At 32.2% G+C, this 26421-nt stretch overlaps 1 protein-coding gene across 1 annotated transcript in view; it reads left to right on the plus strand.

Moving 5' to 3' along the window:
• Positions 1–26421, plus strand: part of LOC143247831 (gamma-aminobutyric acid receptor subunit beta-like) — a 137543-nt gene that overhangs the window by 72557 nt on the left and 38565 nt on the right. The window contains exon 5 of the mRNA XM_076496356.1: positions 18342–18424. Within this exon, the coding sequence (XP_076352471.1) occupies positions 18342–18424 (83 nt within the window). The remainder of the gene's footprint in view (positions 1–18341; positions 18425–26421) is intronic.

Consider the following 26421-nt stretch of genomic DNA (forward strand, 5'->3'; position numbering starts at 1 on the left):
AGTATAACGGAAATAATATTAAACATTCCAGTTGCACGTGAGCGTTTCTGTAATTAGTGACCACTGTTCTGTGAGTAGTGTTACATATTAGGCCAAAGGTCGTTCTCAATATTTGTTAATGCTTCACGTGCATAGAGAGAGCATTATAATTGGACAGTTGTAATCTTTTTGAACGCCAGAGCTGCCGAGAACCATTTTGCACACACCACGACGTTATATAACTATCGACTTAACAATGTGTTCAGTTTCACGATGTGATTGACGAATCGTAAGCCGTCGTATAAAACGTTTTTCGAACCTCAATAGGCCCATTGGCGAGAACCATTTTGCACACACCACGACGTTATATAACTATCGACTTAACAATGTGTTCAGTTTCACGGTGTGATTGACGAATCGTAAGCCGTCGTATAAAACGTTTTTCGAACCTCAATAGGCCCATACAGGGAACCGCGGAACATAAATAGGCCCATACAGGAAACCCCGGAACTTCAATAGGCACATACAGGGAACCTCGGAACCTAAATAGACCCATAAAGAGAACTGCGGAACCTAAATAAACCCATACAGGAAACTCCTTTGTTTTAACATAAGAAACTTATAAGAATACGTGTGTCTAACCACACTAAATATTGTAATACCTCTAACAATCTATAATATTGAACAAAAGGTGGTAGTATACGCTGCAATATGGAAAATTGGTTATGTTAGCACACATTGGACAACCGAAACTCAATGGTGTTAAAATACTTTGGATGACAATTTGTTCGTTGTTTTAATTTTACATAAAGCTACACAAGGGCTATCTTCGCTAGCCATCCCTAATTTAGCAATGTTAGACTAGAGGGAAGGCAACTAGTCATCACCATCCACCGCCAACTCTTGAGCGACTATTTTACCAATGAATAGTGGGATTGACCGTGACTTGGTGATGTTAGCACACGTTGAATGACGGAAACATGGTGATGTTAGCACACGTTGGATGACGGAAACTTGGTGATGTTAGCACCCTTTGGATGACGGAAACTTGGTGATGTTAGCACCCTTTGGATGACGGAAACTTGGTGATGTTAGCACACGTTGGATGACGGAAAAGTGGTGATGTTACCACACGTTGGATGACGGAAACGTGGTGATGTTACCACACGTTGGATGACGGAAACGTGGTGATGTTAGCACATGTTGCATGACGGAAACTTGGTGATGTTAGCACACATTGGATGACTTTCTAGTGGAAGTGGAAGAAACAAGAAACAGTATAGATACAAGAGTCTTTTAACTTTCTAGTGGAAGTGGAGGAAACAATGAACAGAAAAGATTAAAGGGTCTTTTGACCTTCTAGTGGAAGTGGAGGAAACAAGAAACAGAAAAGATTAAAGGGTTTTTTGACGTTCTAGTGGAAGTGAAGGAAACAAGGAACAGAACAGAACGAATGGTCTTTTGACTTTCTAGTGGAAGTGGAGGAAACGAAGAACAGAAAAGATCTAAGGTTCTTTTGACTTTCTAGTGGAAGTGGAGGAAACAAAGAACAGAAAAGATCTAAGGTTCTTTTGACTTTCTAGTGCAAGTGGAGGTAACAAAGAACAGAAAAGATCTAACGGTCTTTTGACTTTCTGGTGGAAGTGGAGTAATCAAGGAACAGAAAAGATCTAAAGGTCTTTTGACTTTATAGTGGAAGTGGAGGAAACAGAGAACAGAATAGATCTAACGGTCTTTTGACTTTCTGGTGGAAGTGGAGGAAACAAGGAACATTTTCGATCCAAGGATCTTTTGACTTCCTAGTGTAAGTGGAGGAAACAAGGAATAGAATTGATATAAGGGTCTTTTCTCTTTTTAGTAAAAGTGGAGTAAACAAGGAACATTTTCGATCCAAGGATCTTTTGACTTCCTAGTGTAAGTGGAGGAAACAAGGAATAGAATGGATATAAGGGTCTTTTCTCTTTTTAGTAAAAGTGGAGTAAACAAGGAACAGTAATGATCCAAGGGTCTTTTAACTTTCAGTGGTAGAGGAGAAAACAAGGAACCTATAGATCCAAGGGTCTTTTAACTTTCTTGTGGAAGTGGAGGAATCGAGGAACAGAAAAGAACTAAGGGTCTTTTGACTTTCTAGTTGTAGTGGAGGAAACAAGGAACAGAATAGATTGAATGGACTTTTGACTTTGTAGTGGAAGTGGAGGAATCAAGAAACAGTAATGATCCAAGAGTTTTTTGACTTTCTAGTGGAAGTGGGGAAAACAAGGAACAGAATAGATCTAAAGGTCTTTTGAGTTTCTAGTGAAAGTGGAGGAAACAAGGAACAGTATAGATCCAAGGATCATTTGAATTTTTAGTGTAAGTGGAGGAAACAAGGAACAGAATAGAACCAAGGGTCTTTTGGCTTTCTTGTGGAAGTGGAGGAAACAAGGAACAGAAAAGATTAAAGGGTCTTTTGACCTTCTAGTGGAAGTGGTGGAAACAAGGAACAGAAAAGATCGAAGAGTCTTTTGACTTTCTGGTAGAAGTGGAGGAAACAAGGAACAGAATAGATCCAAGGGTCTTTTGACTTTCTAGTGGAAGTGGAAGAAACAAGGAACAGTCTAGATGCAAGGGTTTTTTTACTTTCTAGTGTAACTGGAGGAAACAAGGAACAGAATAGAACCAAGGGTCTTTTGACTTTCTTGTGGAAGTGGAGGAAACAAGGAACAGAATAGCTCCAATAGATCCAGGGGTCTTTTGATTTCCTAGTGGAAGTGGTGGAAACAAGGAACAGAAAAGATCGAAGAGTCTTTTGACTTTCTGGTAGAAGTGGAGGAAACAAGGAACAGTATAGATCCAAGGGTCATTTGAATTTTTAGTGTAAGTGGAGGAAACAAGGAACAGAATAGAACCAAGGGTCTTTTGGCTTTCTTGTGGAAGTGGAGGAAACAAGGAACAGAAAAGATTAAAGGGTCTTTTGACCTTCTAGTGGAAGTGGTGGAAACAAGGAACAGAAAAGATCGAAGAGTCTTTTGACTTTCTGGAAGAAGTGGAGGAAACAAGGAACAGAATAGATCCAAGGGTCTTTTGACTTTCTAGTGGAAGTGGAAGAAACAAGGAACAGTCTAGATGCAAGGGTTTTTTTACTTTCTAGTGTAACTGGAGGAAACAAGGAACAGAATAGAACCAAGGGTCTTTTGGCTTTCTTGTGGAAGTGGAGGAAACAAGGAACAGAATAGCTCCAATAGATCCAGGGGTCTTTTGATTTCCTAGTGGAAGTGGTGGAAACAAGGAACAGAAAAGATCGAAGAGTCTTTTGACTTTCTGGTAGAAGTGGAGGAAACAAGGAACAGAATAGATCCAAGGGTCTTTTGACTTTCTAGTGGAAGTGGAAGAAACAAGGAACAGTCTAGATGCAAGGGTTTTTTTACTTTCTAGTGTAACTGGAGGAAACAAGGAAGAGAATAGATCCAAGGGTCTTTTGACTTTCTGGTGGAAGTGGAAGAAACAAGGAACAGTCTAGATGCAAGGGTTTTTTTACTTTCTAGTGTAACTGGAGGAAACAAGGAAGAGAATAGATCCAAGGGTCTTTTGACTTTCTGGTGGAAGTAGAGGAAACAAGGAAGAGAATAGATCCAAGGGTCTTTTGACTTTCTAGTGGAAGTAGAGGAAACAAGGAACAGAATAGATCCAAGGTTCTTTTGACTTTATAGTGGAAGTATAGGAAACAAGGAAGAGAATAGATCCAAGGGTCTTTTGACTTTCTGGTGGAAGTAGAGGGAACAATGAACAGTATGGATCGAAGGTTCTTTTGACTTTCTAGCTGAAGTGGAGGAAACAAGGAAGAGGGTACTATAACCAACAACATTTTTTAAAGTAAAATAGAATTTTTTCTTTGTATGTTAAGCACGGAACTATACAATTGGTTATCCGTGCTTTGATCACCACTAAAAACGGTTACTTGCGTCGTAATTTATAAGACAAATAGTTGTGCCACTGCAGGATGGGGTGGTAAAATACAAGCCAAGTATTAGCTTCGGATTTTCTTATCTAATTTTAGAAGGAGTTACAAAATGTCTGTTTTTAAGAAGCAGTGACAAAATATTTGTAGTACAATATCCTAGAAATCTGTTTATGAGATGATCAAACTGTCGTTACGATGAACCAATAACTTTTCTCCATCTTTGTTGTTGAACTGTAAATTTGAAACTATTACTTCAAGATTATCACATCTTCCACAGGAGATAAATTCAAGGCATTTAACCGTCAAATGCACTTAGTGGGGTGTGTAGCTTAAATCCTGTAGGCCAAGACACTGTACTAGGGTAGGTTGTTCTCCTGGTCCACAGCAGGCTGTTCCACTGGGATGACTCTAAATTATTCGAAGTCGACTCGATTTGTAATTTATGTCATATCAATTAAATCAATAGATTTAGGTCTTAACAAGTAACAAAAAAGATTTAAATAAGTGTAAACTACATTTCACTATCAGTTATATAAAGTGTAAACTACCTCTCACTCTCAGATATATAAAGAATAAACTACATCATTATAAGTTATGTAAAATGTAAACTATATCACTATCAGTTATACAAAGTGTAAACTACATCACTATTGGTTATATAAAGTGTAAACTACATCACTATTGGTTATATAAAGTGTAAACTACATCACTATTGGTTATATAAAGTGAAAACTACATCACTATTCGTTATATAAAGTGTAAACTACATCACTATTGGTTATATAAAGTGTAAACTACATCACTATTGGTTATATAAAGTGTAAACTACATCAGTATTGGTTATATAAAGTGTAAACTACATCATTATTCGTTATATAAAGTGTAAACTACATCAGTATTGGTTATATAAATGCAAACTACATCACTATTCGTTATATAAAGTGTAATCTACATCACTATTCGTTATATAAAGTGTAAACTACATCACTATCGGTTGTATAAAGTGTAAACTACATCACTATCGGTTATATAAAGTGTAAACTACATCACTGTTGGTTATATAAAGTGTAAACTCCATCAGTATTGGTTATATAAATGCAAACTACATCAGTATTGGTTATATAAATGCAAACTACATCACTATTCGTTAAATAAAGTGTAAACTACATCACTATTGGTTATATAAAGTGTAAACTACATCACTATTGGTTATATAAAGTGTAAACTACATCATTATTCGTTATATAAAGTGTAAACTACATCAGTATTGGTTATATAAAGTGTAAACTACATCACTATTCGTTATATAAAGTGTAATCTACATCACTATTCGTTATATAAAGTGTAAACTACATCACTATCGGTTGTATAAAGTGTAAACTACATCACTATCGGTTATATAAAGTGTAAACTACATCACTGTTGGTTATATAAAGTGTAAACTCCATCACTTTTCGTTATATAAAGTGTAATCTACATCACTATTCGTTATATAAAGTGTAAACTACATCACTATTCGTTATATAAAGTGTAAACTACATCAGTATTGGTTATATAAATGCAAACTACATCACTATTCGTTAAATAAAGTGTAAACTACATCACTATTGGTTATGTAAAATGTAAACTATATCACTATCAGTTATATAAAGTGTAAACTACATCTCACTCTCAGATATATAAAGAATAAACTACATCACTATAAGTTATGTAAAATGTAAACTATATCACTATCAGTTATATAAAGTGTAAACTACATCACTATCGGTTATATAAAGTGTAAACTACATCAGTATTGATTATATAAATGCAAACTACATCACTATTCGTTATATAAAGTGTAAACTACATCACTATTGGTTATATAAAGTGTAAACTACATCACTATTGGTTATATAAAGTGTAAACTACATCACTATTGGTTATATGAAGTGTAAACTACATCACTATTGGTTATATGAAGTGTAAACTACATCACTATCGGTTATATAACGTGTAAACTACATCACTATCGGTTATATAAAGTGTAAACTACATCACTATTGGTTATATAAAGTGTAAACTACATCACTATCAGTTATATAAAGTGTAAACTACATATCACTCTCAGTTATATAGTGTAAACTACATCTCACTATCAGTTATATAAAGAATAAACTACATCACTATAAGTTATGTAAAATGTAAACTATATCACTATCAGTTATATAAAGTTTAAACTACATCACTATTGGTTATATGAAGTGTAGACTACATCTCACTATCGGTTATATAAAGTATAAACTATATCTCACTCTCATTTATATACTGTAAACTACATCACTATTGGTTATATAAAGTGTAAACTACATCACTATTGGTCATATAAAGTGTAAACTACATCACTATAAGTTATGTAAAATGTAAACTACATCACTATCAGTAACATAAAGTGTAAAGTACATCACTATCAGTTACATAAAGTTTAAACTATATCACTAATAGTTATATAAAGTGTAAACTACATCACTATTCGTTATATAAAGTGTAAACTACATCTCACTATCAGTTATATAGTGTCAACTATATCTTACTATAAGTCACATAAAGTTTAAACTACATCACTATTGGTTATATAAAGTGTAAACTACATCATTATTCGTTATATAAAGTGTAAACTACATCAGTATTGGTTATATAAATGCAAACTACATCACTATTCGTTATATAAAGTGTAAACTACATCACTATTGGTTATATGAAGTGTAAACTACATCACTATCGGTTATATAAAGTGTAAACTACATCACTATTGGTTATATAAAGTGTAAACTACATCACTATCAGTTATATAAAGTGTAAACTACATATCACTCTCAGTTATATAGTGTAAACTACATCTCACTATCAGTTATATAAAGAATAAACTACATCACTATAAGTTATGTAAAATGTAAACTATATTACTATCAGTTATATAAAGTTTAAACTACATCACTATTGGTTATATGAAGTGTAGACTACATCTCACTATCGGTTATATAAAGTGTAAACTATATCTCACTCTCATTTATATACTGTAAACTACATCACTATTGGTTATATAAAGTGTAAACTATATCTCACTCTCATTTATATACTGTAAACTACATCACTATTGGTTATATAAAGTGTAAATTACATCACTATCGGTTATATAAAGGGTAAACTACATTACTATTGGTTAAATAAAGTGTAAACTACATTACTATTGGTTAAATAAAGTGTAAACTACATCACGATTGGTTATATGAAGTGTAAACTACATCACTATTCGTTATATAAAGTGTAAACTACATCTCACTCTCAGATATATAAAGTGTAAACTACATCACTATCAGTTATATAAAGTGTAAACTATATCTCACTCTCAGTTATATACTGTAAACTACATCACTATTGGTTATATAAAGTGTAAACTACATCACTATTGGTCATATAAAGTGTAAACTACATCACTATTGGTCATATAAAGTGTAAACTACATCACTATAAGTTATGTAAAATGTAAACTACATCACTATCAGTAATATAAAGTGTAAAGTACATCACTATCAGTTACATAAAGTTTAAACTATATCACTAATAGTTATATAAAGTGTAAACTACATCTCACTATCAGTTATATAGTGTCAACTATATCTTACTATAAGTCACATAAAGTTTAAACTACATCACTATTGGTTATATAAAGTGTAAACTACATCATTATTCGTTATATAAAGTGTAAACTACATCAGTATTGGTTATATAAATGCAAACTACATCACTATTCGTTATATAAAGTGTAATCTACATCACTATTCGTTATATAAAGTGTAAACTACATCACTATCGGTTGTATAAAGTGTAAACTACATCACTATCGGTTATATAAAGTGTAAACTACATCACTGTTGGTTATATAAAGTGTAAACTCCATCAGTATTGGTTATATAAATGCAAACTACATCACTTTTCGTTATATAAAGTGTAATCTACATCACTATTCGTTATATAAAGTGTAAACTACATCAGTATTGGTTATATAAATGAAAACTACATCACTATTCGTTAAATAAAGTGTAAACTACATCACTATCGATTAAATAAAGTGTAAACTACATCACTATTGGTTATATAAAGTGTAAACTACATCACTATTGGTTATATAAAGTGTAAACTACATCACTATTGGTTATATAAAGTGTAAACTACATCACTATTGGTTATATAAAGTGTAAACTACATCTCACTCTCAGTTATATAGTGTCAACTACATCTCACTATAAGTTACATAAAGTTTAAACTATATCACTAATAGTTATATAAAGTGTAAACTACATCACTATTGGTTATATAAATGCAAACTACATCACTATTCGTTATATAAATGCAAACTACATCACTATTCGTTATATAAAGTGTAATCTACATCACTATTCGTTATTTAAAGTGTAAACTACATCACTATCGGTTATATAAAGTGTAAACTACATCACTGTTGGTTATATAAAGTGTAAACTACATCACTATTAGTTATATAAAGTGTAAACTACATCAGTATTGGTTATATAAATGCAAACTACATCACTTTTCGTTATATAAAGTGTAATCTACATCACTATTCGTTATTTAAAGTGTAAACTACATCACTATCGGTTATATAAAGTGTAAACTACATCACTATTCGTTATATAAAGTGTAAACTACATCAGTATTGGTTATATAAATGCAAACTACATCACTATTCGTTATATCAAGTGTAAACTACATCTCTATCGGTTATATCAAGTGTAAACTACATCACTATTGGTTATATAAAGTGTAAGCTACATCACTAATAGTTATAAAGTGTAAACTACATCAGTATTGGTTATATAAAGTGTAAACTACATCACTATTGGTTATATAAAGTTTAAACTATCAGTATGTGTGATGGTAGTTAATTAATACTTAAAATATATATCATCACTTTAAAGTGTGTATATATATACGCAGTGTTAGTTTATTATTATCAAAGGTTTGTGTTCGAACTAAATTTATGAAAATTAATATATAGTGGATGCAAAATAAAATAATTAGACTTATTGTAGAAACATAAACGTGTATAGGTCAAGTGAGTCCTTTGTTACCTTATATCAACAAAGACAACTTTCAGTGATTATAATAATAATTTTTCCACTTTGATTACCTTGATTTAGTATAAGTCAATAGGTACGTGTACTGAATCACAGCCTACATCACTATTGTCGTCTTACGTTTTTTATTTTGCACGCTCGTAATGTCAGGCGGTTGGAAAGAACTTTTATCTCTCAGTCAGAAGATTTGGTTGATTTATTGATTCCTTCTTCAGACTACGTTTAGTTCATGGTGGCTAAGACGGCAACAAAGAAATCTGGAGAGTTAACACAGATTTAGAACATAACCAGTCCTAAGGTTACGTTTCTTTTACTGTTTTAGAACATAACCAGCCCTAAGTTTACGTTTCTTTCACAGGCTTAGAACATAACCAGTCCTAAGTTTACGTTTCTTTCACAGTTTTAGAACATAACCAGTACTAAGGTTACGTTTCTTTCACGGTCTTAGAGCATAACCAGTACTAAGTTTACGTTTCTTTCACAGTTATAGAACGTAACCAATACTAACTTTAGGTTTCTTTCACAGCTTTATAACGTAAACAGTATTAAGTTTACGTATCTTTCAGAGTTAAACAACGTAACTAATACTAGGTTTACGTTTCTTTCACAGTTTTAGAACGTATCCAATACCAAATATACGTTTCTTTCACAGTTTTAGAACATAACCAATACTAAGTTTACGTTACTATCACACATTTAGAACATAACCAACACTAAGTTTACGTTTCTTTCACAGGCTTAGAACATAACCAATACTAAGTTTTCGTTTCTTTCACAGTTATAGAACGTAACCAATACTGAGTTTACATTTTTTTTACAATTTTAGAACGTAACCAATACTAAGTTTTCGTTTCTTTCACAGTTATAGAACGTAACCAATACTGAGTTTACATTTTTTTTACAATTTTAGAACGTAACCAATCCTAAATTTACGTTTCTTTCACAGTTGTATAACATAAAATGTACTGAGTTTACATTTCTTTCACACTTTTAGAACGTAACGAATACTAATTTTACGTTTTTTTTCAGTTTAAGAACGTAAGCAACGCTAAGTTTTCGTTTTTTCTACAGTTATAGAACGTAATTAATACTAAGTTTACATTCTTTCACAATTTTAAAACATAATTTACGTTTCTTTCAGTTTTAGAACATAACCAGCACTATGTTTAGGTTTCTTTCAGTTTTAGAACGTAACCAATTCTAAGTTTCCATTTCTTTACAGTTTCAGGACATAACCAACACTAAGTTTACGTTTTTTAATTTTAAAACATAAACAATACGAAATTTTATGTTTCTTTCACAATTTTAGAGCGTAACCAACACTAAGTTTACGTTTCTTTCAAGGTTTCAGAAAATAAACAATACAAAGTTTACGTATCATTCACACTTTTATAACGTAGCCAATTTTACGTTTATGTCACTTTTAGAACGTAATCAGCACAAAATTTACGTTTCTTTCACTGACATAGAACATAACCAGTGATAAGTTTTCCTTTCTTTCACAGTTGTAGTTCGTAACCAATACTGAGTTTATGTTTTTCCACAATTTTAGAACATAACCGGTACTAAGATTACGCTTCTTTCACAGTTTTAGAACGTAAGCAATACTAAGTTTATGTTTTCTTCACAGTTGTAGAACATAACACTAAGTTTACGTTTCTTTCATAGTTGTAGAACGTAACCATTACTAAGTTTACGTTTCTTTCACAGTTTTAGAACGTGACCAATACCACGTTAGGTTTCATTCACGGTTGTAGAATATAACCAATATTAAGTTTATGTTCTTTCACAGTTTCAGGACATAACCAATACTAAGTTTACGTTTTTTTAAATTTTAAAACATAACCAATACGAAGTTTACGTTTCTTTCCCAGTTTTTGTTCATAACAAATATTAAGTTTACGTTTTATTCACAGTTGTACAACCTAACCACTACCAAGTTTACGTTTCTTTCACAGTTTTAGAACGTAACCAATACTAAGTTTACGTTTTTTTCCCAGTTTTAGGACATAACGAATATTAAGTTTACATTTTATTCACTGTTGTACAACGTAACCACTACCAAGTTTACGTACTTTCAAGTTTTAGAACGTAACCAATACTGAGTTTACGTTTGTCTCACAGTTTTAGAACATAAACAATACTAAGTTTACGATTCATTCACACTTTTAGAACGTAACCAATACTAATTTTACGTACCTTTCAGTTTTACAACGTAACTAATAATATGTTTACGTTTCTTTCAGAGAGTCAGGACATAACCAATACAAAGTTTACGTTTCTTTCAGTTATACAACATAACCAATACTAAGTTTACGTTTTCTTCACAGTTACATAACGTAACCAATACTATGTTTACGTTTCATTCACAGTTTTGGAACATAAACAGTGCTAACTTTTCATTTCTTACTCACTTTTAGAACATAACCATAATAATTTTACGTTTATTTCAGTTTTAGAACGTAAATAACACTAAGTTTTTCTTTCTTTCATAGTTATAGAACGTAACCAATACTAAGTTTACGTTTTTTCACAATTTTAGAACATAACCTGTACTAAGTTTACATTTTTGACACTTTTAGAACATAACCAATACTAAGTGTACGTTTATTTTAGTTTTTGAACGTAAACAACACTAAATTTTCGTTTTTCACAGTTTTAGAACGTAACCAACACTAAGAGAAGGTTTCCTTCACAGTTTTGCAACGTAACCAACATTAAGATTACGTTTTATTCACAGTTTTAGAACATAACCAACATTAAGATTACGTTTTATTCACAGTTTTAGAACATAACCAATACTAAGTTTACGTTTGTCTCACAGTTTTAGAACATAACCAATACTAAGTTTACGTTTCTTTCTCAGTTACACAACGTAACAAATACTAAGCTTACGTTTCTATCACAGTTATAGAACGTAACCATTCTTAAATTTGCATTTCTTTTAGTGTCAGAACGTAACCTGCACTATGTTTACGTTTCTTTCAGTTTTAGAACGTAACCAACACTAAGTTTACGTTTCTTTCAGAGTTTTAGAAAATAAGCAATACTAAGTTTACGTTAATTTCACAGTTATAGAACGTAACCAATAAATACTACGTTTACGTTTTTTCTCAATTTACTACATAACCGATTCTAAGTTTACGTTTCATTCACACTTTTAGAACGTAACCAATACTAATTTTACGTTTATTTTACTTTTAGAACTTACTCGGTACTAAGTTTACGTTTGTTTTCGTTTTAGAACGTAACCAGGACAAGTTTTCGTTTCTTTCGCACTTATAGAACGTAACCAACACAACGTATACTTATCCTTCCCTTTTAGAACGTAACCAGTACAAGTTTTCGTTTCTTTCGCACTTATAGAACGTAACCAACACAACGTATACTTATCCTTCCCTTTTAGAACGTAACCAGTACAAGTTTTCGTTTCTTTCGCACTTATAGAACGTAACCAACACAACGTATACTTATCCTTCCCTTTTAGAACGTAACCAGTACAAGTTTTCGTTTCTTTCGCACTTATAGAACGTAACCAACACAACGTATACTTGTCCTTCCCTTTTAGAACGTAACCAGTACAAATTTTCGTTTCTTTCAAGGTTTTAGAACATAATCAATACAAAGTTTACGTTCCTTTCACAGTTTTAGAACGTGCCCAATACCACGTTTACGTTTCTTTCACAGTTTTAGTACGTGACCAATACCACGTTTACGTTTCTTTCACAATTTCAGAACATAACTGGTATTAAGTTTACGTTTTTCACACTTTTAGAACTTATCCTGTACTATGTTTTCGTTTCTTTCACAGTTATAGAACGTAACTAGTACTATGTTTATGTTTCCTACACAGTTTTAGAACATAACACTAAGTTTACGTTTCTTTCACACTTATAGAACGTAACTAGTACTATGTTTACGTTTCTCTCACAGTTTTAGAACATAACACTAAGTTTACGTTTCTTTCACTTATAGAACGTAACTAGTACTATGTTTACGTTTCTCTCACAGTTTTAGAACATAACACTAAGTTTACGTTTCTTTCACTTATAGAACGTAACTAGTACTTTGTTTACGTTTCTCTCACAGTTTTAGAACATAACACTAAGTTTACGTTTCTTTCACACTTATAGAACGTAACTAGTACTATGTTTACGTTTCTCTCACAGTTTTAGAACATAACACTAAGTTTACGTTTCTTTCACACTTATAGAACGTAACTAGTACTATGTTTATGTTTCTTACACAGTTTTAGAAGATAACACTAAGTTTACGTTTCTTTCACACTTATAGAACGTAACTAGTACTATGTTTATGTTTCTTACACAGTTTTAGAACATAACACTAAGTTTACTTTTCTTTCACACTTATAGAACGTAACTAGTACTATGTTTATGTTTCTTACACAGTTTTAGAACATAACACTAAGTTTACTTTTCTTTCACACTTATAGAACGTAACTAGTACTATGTTTATGTTTCTTACACAGTTTTAGAACATAACACTAAGTTTACTTTTCTTTCACACTTATAGAACGTAACTAGTACTATGTTTATGTTTCTTACACAGTTTTAGAACATAACACTAAGTTTTCTTTTCTTTCACACTTATAGAACGTAACTAGTACTATGTTTATGTTTCTTACACAGTTTTAGAAGATAACACTAAGTTTACGTTTCTTTCACACTTATAGAACGTAACTAGTACTATGTTTATGTTTCTTACACAGTTTTAGAAGATAACACTAAGTTTACGTTTCTTTCACACTTATAGAACGTAACTAGTACTATGTTTATGTTTCTTACACAGTTTTAGAACGTAACACTAAGTTTACTTTTCTTTCACACTTATAGAACGTAACTAGTACTATGTTTATGTTTCTTACACAGTTTTAGAACATAACACTAAGTTTACGTTTCTTTCACACTTATAGAACGTAACTAGTACTATGTTTATGTTTCTTACACAGTTTTAGAAGATAACACTAAGTTTACTTTTCTTTCACACTTATAGAACGTAACTAGTACTATGTTTATGTTTCTTACACAGTTTTAGAAGATAACACTAAGTTTACTTTTCTTTCACACTTATAGAACGTAACTAGTACTATGTTTATGTTTCTTACACAGTTTTAGAACATAACACTAAGTTTTCGTTTCTTTCACACTTATAGAACGTAACTAGTACTATGTTTATGTTTCTTACACAGTTTTAGAACATAACACTAAGTTTACGTTTCTTTCACACTTATAGAACGTAACTAGTACTATGTTTATGTTTCTTACACAGTTTTAGAAGATAACACTAAGTTTACGTTTTTTTCACACTTATAGAACGTAACTAGTACTATGTTTATGTTTCTTACACAGTTTTAGAACATAACACTAAGTTTACTTTTCTTTCACACTTATAGAACGTAACTAGTACTATGTTTATGTTTCTTACACAGTTTTAGAACATAACACTAAGTTTACGTTTCTTTCACACTTATAGAACGTAACTATTACTATGTTTATGTTTCTTACACAGTTTTAGAACATAACACTAAGTTTACGTTTCTTTCACACTTATAGAACGTAACTAGTACTATGTTTATGTTTCTTACACAGTTTTAGAACATAACACTAAGTTTACGTTTCTTTCACACTTATAGAACGTAACTAGTACTATGTTTATGTTTCTTACACAGTTTTAGAAGATAACACTAAGTTTACGTTTCTTTCACACTTATAGTACGTAACTAGTACTATGTTTATGTTTCTTACACAGTTTTAGAAGATAACACTAAGTTTACGTTTCTTTCACACTTATAGAACGTAACTAGTACTATGTTTATGTTTCTTACACAGTTTTAGAAGATAACACTAAGTTTACTTTTCTTTCACATTTATAGAACGTAACTAGTACCATGTTTATGTTTTTACACAGTTTTAGAAGATAACACTAAGTTTACGTTTCTTTCACACTGATAGAACGTAACTAGTACTATGTTTATGTTTCTTACACAGTTTTAGAAGATAACACTAAGTTTACTTTTCTTTCACACTTATAGAACATAAACATAACTAAGTTTACGTTTTTGTAATTTTAAAACTTAAGCAATACGAAGTTTTTGTTTCTTTCACAGTATTACAACATAACCAATACTAGGTTTATGTTTCTTTCACACTTTTAGAACTTAACCAATACTAATTTTATGTTTCTTTTACTTATATAACGTAAACAACACTAATCTTTTGTTTCCTTTACAGTTATGAAACGTAACCAATACTAAGTTTCACGTTTCTTTCACAGTTTTAGAGTGTAAGCAATACTAACTTTACGTTTCTTTGACAGTTTTAGAACATAACCAATACTATGTTTACGTTTTTTTTTTTTTAAAACATAAGCAATACCAAGTTTACGTTTCTTTCACAGTTTTAGAACGTAACCATTACTAAGTTTACCTTTTTTTACAATTTTAGAACATAATCAGTATTAGGTTTACGTTTCCTTCACAATTATAGAACGTAACGTATACTAAGTTTACGTTTCTTTCACAGTTTTAGAAAGTAACAAATACTATGTTTATGTTTCTTTCACACATTTAGAACGTAACCAATACTAAGGTTACGTTTTTTCTCAATTTACTACATAACCGATTCTAAGTTCACGTTTTTCACACTTTTAGAACGTAACCAGTATTAAGTTTATGTTTGTATAGTTTTAAAACGTAACCAGTATTAAGTTTATGTTTGTATAGTTTTAAAACGTAACCAGTATTAAGTTTACGTTTGTATAGTTTTATAACGTAACCAGTACTAAGTTTACCTTTTTTTTACAATTTTAGAACATAACTAGTACTAGGATTATGTTTTTTTCGCAGCTGTAGAACATAGCCAGTACTAAATTTACGTTTCTCTCAAAGTTTTAGAACATAACCACTACTAAGTTTACGTTTGTATAGTTATAGAACGTGATCAGTATTAAGTTTTTGTTTCTTTCACAGTTATAGAACGTAACCAATTCTAAGTTTTCCTTTCTTTCACAGTTTTAGATCATAACCAACAATAAATTTACGTTTCTTTCAGTTTGAGAACGTAAATAATACTATGTTTTCGTTTCTTTCACAGTTATAGAACGTAACCTGTTCTAAGTTTTCGTTTCTTGCAGTTTTAGCACTTTACCAATTCTAAGTTTACGTTTCTATTAAACTTAAACACGACATACACATAGAATTAGTAATTACATTGTTTTCAGAATGAAACTCTGTTGTTATTTTGTAAACAAGTTCCATTAAATTCGCCATTAGAAACTTGGCCGAAAAAAAGAAAGTAAAATCAATTTCGTTAGAACTGAAAATACTTAACTTTCTACTAACCGTGAACAGTTTGTATAATCTCTAGCAATAACACAACTAAAGTTTTGTTACAAGCAGCGCGCTCTAGACATCACTCTGATTTATTGATCGTGTGATGGAAAATATTGTTTGAACCTGACCTCTCGAGAAAAGTTTCATGAGAGATTATGTGATGAAGGTACATGTGAGGAAAGACTTCTTTCTGTAATTGTTAAATATAAAACAGTAGAAACACAAGAATTAGAAAAATGTAAATCGGTTATGTTCGAACAAGAAAACATTGGTAATTAGTTACTGAATAGATTTACGTGACTCTTTATGAGAACTGGAAAAATTTGGAACACAAAGTGAAGATTACGTTTGTTATTTTTAGTGTTTATTACATGTTTGTTTGTTTAGAAACAACTGTTGTATTTTCGTACCACATTTCATTAGTTATTAAAATTTGTGTCTGTATTTCACTTCATATCATTATGTAATTTAAAGGTAACACTTATATAATGGTAACCGGTTTCATGTAATTTAAAGATAACTCATGTATAAGGTTCACTGGTTTCATGTAATTTAAAGTTAACTCGTGTATAAGGTTCACCGGTTTCATGTAATTTAAAGTTAACACATATATAATATCACCGGTTTCATGTAAGTTAAAGTTAACCCATATATAATACCACCGGTTTCATGTAAGTTAACACTTGTATAAAGGTTACTGGGTTCGGGTTCGTGAAGCTGAAAATTCCTGTTTTATTCAGTTTGTCACTGAGTTCGTATTACATATCTTCGGTTAATATGACATAATACCCATCTAATGGTAGTTAATACTTTAAGTTAATCTGACATTACACCTATCCTGTATAAGTTACACATTTCAGATTAATGTGATGGCATTAGATCTATCCTGTATCAGTTAGATATTTCAAATTAATGTGATGACATTAGATCTATCCTGTACAAGTTACACATTTCAGATTAATGTGATGACATTAGACCTATCCTGTACAAGTTACACATTTCAGATTAATGTGATGACATTAGACCTATCCTGTACAAGTTACACATTTCAGATTAATGTGATGACATTAGACCTATCCTGTACAAGTTACACATTTCAGATTAATGTGATGACATTAGACCTATCCTGTACAAGTTACACATTTCAGATTAATGTGATGACATTAGACCTATCCTGTACAAGTTACACATTTCAGATTAATGTGATGACATTAGACCTATCCTGTACAAGTTACACATTTCAGATTAATGTGATGACATTAGATCTATCCTGTACAAGTTACACATTTCAGATTAATGTGATGACATTAGACCTATCCTGTACAAGTTACACATTTCAGATTAATGTGATGACATTAGATCTATCCTGTACAAGTTACACATTTCAGATTAATGTGATGACATTAGACCTATCCTGTACAAGTTACACATTTCAGATTAATGTGATGACATTAGACCTATCCTGTACAAGTTACACATTTCAGATTAATGTGATGACATTAGACCTATCCTGTATCAGTTAGATATTTCTCGTAAATACATCATTAAAAGTTATCCTATACCAGTTACACATTTCAGATGAATGTGTATCATCAAAGTTACCCTATACATGTTACAAATGTGTCTTTAAACCTATTCCGTAACATGTTCACATTTCAGATTAACCTGACATTAGACCTAAAACTTACCTTCATATTAAACGTGACACGTAGCTTTACCTGAATTTTTTCTATTTGAAAGTAGCACTCTACGTTATTTGTTATTTGTGATATATATAAACACAACATTTGTGTTTATATTTTATGTTAAATGTGACTTATTTAATGTTAGCCAACATATTTGACGTAATCTGTATTTCTACGTTTCCAGGTTATCGTGGACATTAACCCTAATCTGTATGACGTTTCGTTACTTTATTTCTGTGTTATTTCAGACTAACTGTAACATCCAGTTGCCCCATGGACCTTCAGTACTTCCCAATGGACCGACAGCTGTGCACCGTTGAAATTGAAAGCTGTAAGTAAAAGTGTAATATGTTTTTGAAAATAGTCACTACGAGCCTTTGGTGATCCATGAACGACAGCGATACATCTAGCCACGTGTGTTCTTAATCAACATTGTAATGGTTCATATTCTACCATTCAACTGAGTTGTTAATTTTCTACTAAACTCCAAGCGACGATAACGTGGTGTTATTGTTAGGTTTAATTGACGGATAACACAACATATTGAATATTCGTAGATCAACTCTCAACATTTTGAAGGTTTGTACTGTATATTTACAAACACGATATTTTGTTTGTCGTTTTGGTTTAAATGTGTTAATATATAAAACAATTTTTTTTAAGTTTCTATTTGGTTCTCAAAAGGTGAAAGGCCCGGCATGACCAGGCGGTTAAGGTACTCGAATCGTAATTCGAGGGTCGCGGGTTCGAATCTCGATCGCACCAAACATATACTTGCCCTTTCAGCCATGGGGCGTTATAATGTGACGGCCAATCCCACTATTCGTTGGCAAAATAGTAGCCCAACAGTTTGCTGTGGGTAGTGATGACTAGCTGCCTTCCCTCTAGTCTTACACTGCTAAATTGGGGACGGCTAGCGCAGATAGCCCTCGAGCAGCTTTGTGCGAAATTCAAAACAAACAAACAAACAAACAAACAAACAAACAAAATGTGTATTCATTCCGACACTTGCGTTATTTTATATTTTGTTTGATATTTAACAACATTTTCATTTCTGATTCGATATTGTTCAAATTACATTTTTTATATATGGCAATTAATTATATTTGTTGACTCGACATTTTTTAAATGATATTATTACACATGTACAGTCATGTGAAAAAGTTAGGACACCCTATGAAAGCCTGTGTATTTTTGTAACATTTTTGGATACATAGATATTTAATATCAATTTTAACAATACTGAGAGATTATAGGAATATAACTAAACAATTAAAACTGAAGAAAAGACTTTTCAAGATCTTCTGTAAATGTAATTCTACAAAAATGCATATTCTAACTGAGGAAAACGTTAGGACACCCTACCCCCTAAGAGCTGGTGTTACCCCTTTGACTGAAATAACTGCAGTGAGACGCTTCTTGTAGCCATCTACCAGTCTCTGAAATCTGTCTGAAAAAATTTTGCCCCACTCCTCAATGCAGAGTTCTGTCAGCTGTTAGATTTTTGAGGGGCTTCTTGCATGTACAGCCCGTTTCAAGTCACCTCACAGCACCTCAATGGGATTAATATATGGGGTTTGACTCGGCCATTCCAGGACTCTCCATTTCTTAGTTTTCAACCAGTCCTTGGTGGATTTACTGGTATGTTTTGGGTCATTGTCGTGTTGCAGGGTCCAGTTTCGCTTCAGCTTTAATTTTCGTACAAATGGTCTCACATGATCCTCAAGCACCCTCTGATACACAGTAGAATTCATGTTGGATTCTATGATTGTTAGCTGTCCAGGTCCTGCTGCAGCAAAGCATCCCCAAACCATGACACTTCCACCTCCATGCTTCACAGTTGGTATGAGGTTCTTTTCCTGGAACGCTGTGTTTGTTTTACGCCAAACATGTCCTCTGTTCTGGTGTCCAAATAATTCAATTTTGGACTCATCTGTCCACAGAACATGATTCCAGAAGTCCTGGTCTTTGTCTACATTCTCTCTGGCAAACTTCAGTCTGGCCTTGATGTTTCTGTTAGAGAGCAAAGATTTCCTCCTTGCACATGAAAGTTACACTTGTGCAGTCTCTTTCTGATTGTAGAGGCATGCACTTTCACATCAACAGTAGTCAGAGACTGCTGTAGGTCCCGTGATGACATGTTAGGGTGTTTGGATACCTCTTTTAGCATCTTGCGGTCTGCTCTCTGGGTGAACTTGCTTGAACGACCAGACCTGGGCATGTTGGCAGTTGTTTTGAAAGCCCTCCACTTGTTGACTATTTTCCGGACAGTGGAATGGCTTATTTCAAAATATTTTGGGATCTTTTAAATCCCTTACCAGACTCATAAGCTGCTACAATTTTCTTTCTGAAGACCTCAGAGAGCTCTTTTGCTCTCACCATGGCGCTCACTCTCAGTTCAACAGTCAGGAGCACACCAAACTAAATGTCTGAGGTTTAAATAGGGCAAGCCTTATTCACAATGCTGAGTAACGATCTTCTAATCATGTGCACCTGGTGTGATACACCTGTGTGTGAATTGAGCCATTTTAAGTGGGAATAAATGTGGGGGTGTCCTAACTTTTTCACATGACTGTATATATCTCTTCCGTTTGTTTACTCAACGTTATCTATTTATACTATTAAGTTTCTTAAATGAAATTACAGATTTATAATCATCAATATACGACACGTTCACATTTCTAAACGTTACTTTAAACTAATAACAAAGTTTTGAGAAACGTTCTTGCAGGGAAGTATGTTTATGTCACTATGTGAAGAAACGTAAAGTTTGTTTATCAAAGAACCATTCAGAACACATGTGAAAAGACCACAGATCAATTACGAATTGTTGGTAGCACATCGTATTTTGGTGGAAATCTTTATTAACTTTTCACTGTCGTCATGGAGTGTGATGTACGTCACTCAGTATAGCTCATCCACAGTTTATTTCGTGTGTAATAAAGTGCATGGCATGTATAAGAGTATATTTTGTGTATAATACTCTAAGGGTTGTTATAACTAATTACATTTCCCTGTTATTCGTTCGGCGACGGATAACATACAAACTAATGTTCTTCGACATCACTCGGGTGCAGTCGTATACCATACCGCACTGCTCTTAAAGTCAAACTGCACCAAGTTGAAATGCAAAGATTCTATAAAGGGAAGCACGTGGCGACTTGAGCGCCACACTGTCAGTGGCCACTCTGTAACGTTATTGGAATTGTAGTTAATGATAATTTAAATATTCGTATAGATATTGGTATAAACTTATCAGTGAAACGGAATGTCTACAAATTGCTTATTTCAATTGTTAGATTGTTTATGATTTATGTCTGTAGAATTAGTTTATCAGAGTTAATCAGAAATATAATGACCTTTTTCAGTCGAAAGAAAGGAAAATCTAATATTTTCTTAAAACTATTTTTACCAGAAACAAAAATCAAGAACGATACTACTGCCCCTCACAGCTAACTGATGAATCTATAATGTATACTACTGCCCTTTCGCAGCTAACTGATAAATCTATAATGTATACTACTGCCCTCTTGCAGCTAACTGATAAATCTATAATGTATACTACTGCCCTCTTGCAGCTAACTGATAAATCTATAATGTATACTACTGCCCTCTTGCAGCTAACTGACGAATCTATAATGTATACTACCGCCCTCTCGCAGCTAACTGATCAATCTATAATGTGTACTTGAAATGGGGTTGAGACTATTTTTCGTATTTTTACTGATAGATAAAACACTGACAGAAAACAAGTCTTACTATTCCTACGACTCTTATTGGAACCTAAGTAAATCTGTATACTGTAAATTATATTAATTAATCATACAAAAAATAATAATTTACTGATAGATAAAGAACTGACAGAAAAGAAGTCTTATTCTTTTTTAATATAAACTTTCATGTAATATACTTCAAAGAAATATACGCCGCAAAAGTAAATTTTAGATTTCTAACTAACCGAGGTTATAGTGTGAAAACAGTAGAAAATAACAGCATTTTATATCACATATATAATGTTCACTTCACATTACAACCTAGGTTATGGTGTGAAAACAGTAGAAAATAACAGTATTCTATATCACATATAAAGCGTTAACTTCACATTACAACAGAGGTTATGATTTGAAAACAATAGAAAATAACAGCATTTTATATCATACATCTAATGTTAAATTCACATTACAACCGAGGTTATGGTGTGAAAACACTAGAAAATAACAGCATTTTATGTCATATATAAAGCGTTAACTTTACATTACAACCGAGGTTATGGTGTGAAAACAGTAGAAAATAACAGTATTTTATATCACATATATAATGTTCACTTCACATTACAACAGAGGTTATGATTTGAAAACAATAGAAAATAACAGCATTTTATGTCATATATAAAGCGTTAACTTTACATTACAACCGAGGTTATGGTGTGAAAACACTAGAAAATAACAGCATTTTATGTCATATATAAAGCGTTAACTTCACATTACAACCGAGGTTATGGTGTGAAAACAGTAGAAAATAACAGTATTTTATATCACATATAAAGCGTTAACTTCACATTACAACCGAGGTTATGGTGTGAAAACACTAGAAAATAACAGCATTTTAGGTCACATATAAAGCGTTAACTTCACATTACAACCGAAGTTATGGTGTGAAAACACTAGAAAATAACAGCATTTTATATCACATATATAATGTTAACTTCACATTATAACCGAGGTTATGGTGTGAAAACAGTAGAAAATAACAGAATTTTAGGTCACATATAAAGCGTTAATTTCAAATTACAACCAAGGGTATGGAGTGAAAATACTTCATGATTATTAGGAGCATAATGCTGCGCCTGCACACCAGAGCACCCCTTCGTCACCTGAAATTGGAACCAAATCCTGACAGTTTAAAAGCTAAAAATATGTTTATAAAAAGTTAGTATATCAACCCTTGAAATTAACTAACTTTCATAACGAAACACTTAAAGTGTCAGAATTTTGTATTTGTGGGTGATCCACTAGTACACCTCTCAAACCGTCCAGAACACCATATGTCACTCTTCCCTAGGACCTGGCGTCAGTCACAATGTAATCATTCCGGCTCAAGAGCATGCATCATGGTGTTAAAATGGTGAAATGCTTCTTGCTACACGTTATATAGTATTAAAGCACTTAATATAAGTAAATTTTAGAGTGTTTAAAGGATCATACATTTTAAAAAGGTTTTTTGTTTACATAAATTATAATAAAAGTACGAATTAAGATTAGGGTATTGCTCTAACGATAGGCCTACCAAGAACATATGGTATGAAGAAACTTCTGACAAACAAAAGTACGAATTAAAATTCTAGTCCTTACACCTAAAAAACAATCCAGTTTTCAGTAGCTCATGGTACCGAGTCGGAAATAACAACTGTTCAGAAGTGTGGTTTGTTTCTTGTCTGTTAAGATCGATTATTTCTGAGCCAAGCAACGATGAATAACGCCTTCTTGCTATACAGATCCTACGACAATCTGAGAAGCTTTATGCAGCTGTTGTAATTTTTATGGGAAAATGTAAGGTGGCCCAGAAATATCAAGACAACTTTAATCTCATGAAATATCGACTTGTGCTCAGTAAAGCCTACTTCAGGTGTTTCACATTCAGAGTTCATGTTCCTTGCAATTCTCCGTTCAAGACGTGTAATTAAATTCATTTCAAAAATACTTTTGAGCTCCGCTAGAAACAAAAAAGTGTGAAGTGGGTTACTTTTAGAAAATGAAGTATTAGAAATAACTCTCATCAGAAAATCCGTTTGTGATTGGATTAAAACACCTTTGTACAAGTTATTTTAAAACATTAGCTGACGTTACAAGCTGCATGAACGTCAACATCGTTTCCACATCACAGTTGTAAACGGCCTGATTGTATTTCTTTGGTTTAGAGGCCTGAGTTGGGCTGCTAGGCCTTCAACAGACAAAACTGTACTCCATGGGAGACGGTAGGGCCATTCAAAGGATGAATTACACCTCCATGCGGTAGATTATATTTTCAATTTAACATTATAGAAGTTTATTTTCGCAAATTCTAAAATAACTCTTTGATTGAGTAATACAGCGACGAAATATGTAATGTAACTGTTCGTTTATAAATAATTTATACTAAATTGTCATCGCATAAAACCGTTAATACTGTGAGTTACTACCATATTTTATTGCCTTATTTTCCACTTGATTCACTGATCAATAATAGATGTAATATTTTAAACAATACGGTGTTTTTAAAACTATGTCAACTGTCAGTTAACAATCAGTCAAAAAGTGTTAAATAATACCACGATTCTTTAGGAATGTCCAGATATAAAAGTGTTAAATAATACCACGATTCTTTAGGAATGTCCAGATATAAAAGTGTTAAATAATACCACGATTCTTTAGGAATGTTCAGATATAAAAGTGTTAAATAATACCACGATTCTTTAGGAATGTCCAGATATAAAAGTGTTAAATAATACCACGATTCTTTAGGAATGTCCAGATATAAAAGTGTTAAATAATACCACGATTCTTTAGGAATGTCCAGATATAAAAGTGTTAAATAATACCACGATTCTTTAGGAATGTCCAGATATTAAAGTGTCAAATAATACCACGATTCTTTAGGAATGTCCAGATATCAAAGTGTTAAATAATACCACGATTCTTTAGGAATGTCCAGATATAAAAGTGTTAAACAATACCATGATTCTTAAGGAATGTCCAGATATAAAAGTGTTAAATAATACCATGGTTCTTTAGGAATGTCTGGATATAAAAGTGTTAAACAATACCATGATTCTTTAGGAATGTCCAGATATAAAAGTGTTAAACAATATCATGTTTCTTTACAAATGTCCAGATATGAAAGTGTAAAGTAATGTCATCATTCTTTAGAAATGTCCAGATATCAAAGTGAGAAGTAATACCATGATTCTTCAGGAATGTACAGGTTTTAAATTGTGGAATAATATTATGATTCTAAAGGAATGTCTAGGTAGAAAAGTGATAAGTAATACCATGATTCTTCAGGAATGTCCAGGTTTTAAAGTGTGGAATAATATTATGATTCTATAGGAATGTCTAGGTAGAAAAGTGAGAAGTAATACCATGATTCTTTAAGAATGTCCCGGTATAAAAATATGATGTAATACCTTGATTCTTTATGAATGTCCGGGTATAAAAATATGAAGTAATGCCATGATTCGTTAGGAATGTCCAGGTTTAAAAATCTGAAGTGATACCTTGATTCTTCAGAATTATCCGGGTATAAAAATCTGAAGTAATACCATGATTCTTTATGAATGTACGGGTATAAAAATCTGAAGTAACACCTTGATTCTTTATGAATGTCCGAGTATAAAAATCTGAAGTAACACCTTGATTCTTTATGAATGACCGGGTATAAAAATCTGAAGTAATACCATGATTTTTTACTAGTGGGCTATGATAGAAATGTTGATTATTAATATTGTAGAATTTCTTAGAATGTGAATTATGAGATAATTAAATTATTGTTAATCTTACGTGAAAGATGTCGTACGTTCTTCATTCATCTGAGTTTATGTTGTGTAGAGAAATAATTTTTATTATGTTTATAAAAGTTGACCTGACAACATGGTAATAGTTATTATAAGACCGGACAACACGAAATCAAGCTTCGTACATGTATGTTTTAATGGAACATTAAATATTTGCTCTCGACACATTTGTAAAACAAGTACCTTGCAGTATTTCAAGATGGTTTCTTATCGATCCAGTCAGGTTTCTCACACGTCTGGTTGCTAAGGAGATTCCATAAGGACTGCGTATGGAGTTCCTGCGCTTCGATAAATTCAAAAACATTACATAATAACTAATATTAATCGCACTATTTGACCTTAGAATATTTTATTTTTATTTTATTAGCGATTATGCCGCACCATCTTTTTATTTTATATAAAAATCCAAATTCTCGGTAGATTTATATTAACATTAATATCACAATAATGGCGGCGACAGGCGCAGCCTAACAGTTAATGTGTCGGGCTACGTATCGAAGAATTTGGGGTTTGAGACATGATGCTACCGTGGACAAACTTTTGTGGCAGCGAATGTTTGTGAGCGGATTTTATCTGGCTCGTAGTTCAGAATTAGGGGTGACTTTTCTTGGACACTAGGGGCTGCTGGATTACAGACTTTTGTCAGTATAAGGTACCACACTCCAGTTCACCTAACACAAATCGATGCAGTATTTCACGACATTAAAATATTTGCAATTGGTAAAACATTAAATATACAACATATCTTATATCAGGAATTCCTTTTACAGTTCGTTATA

This window comes from Tachypleus tridentatus, chromosome 3 (assembly GCF_004210375.1).
Source record: "Tachypleus tridentatus isolate NWPU-2018 chromosome 3, ASM421037v1, whole genome shotgun sequence".
Lineage (NCBI taxonomy): Eukaryota > Metazoa > Arthropoda > Merostomata > Xiphosura > Limulidae > Tachypleus > Tachypleus tridentatus.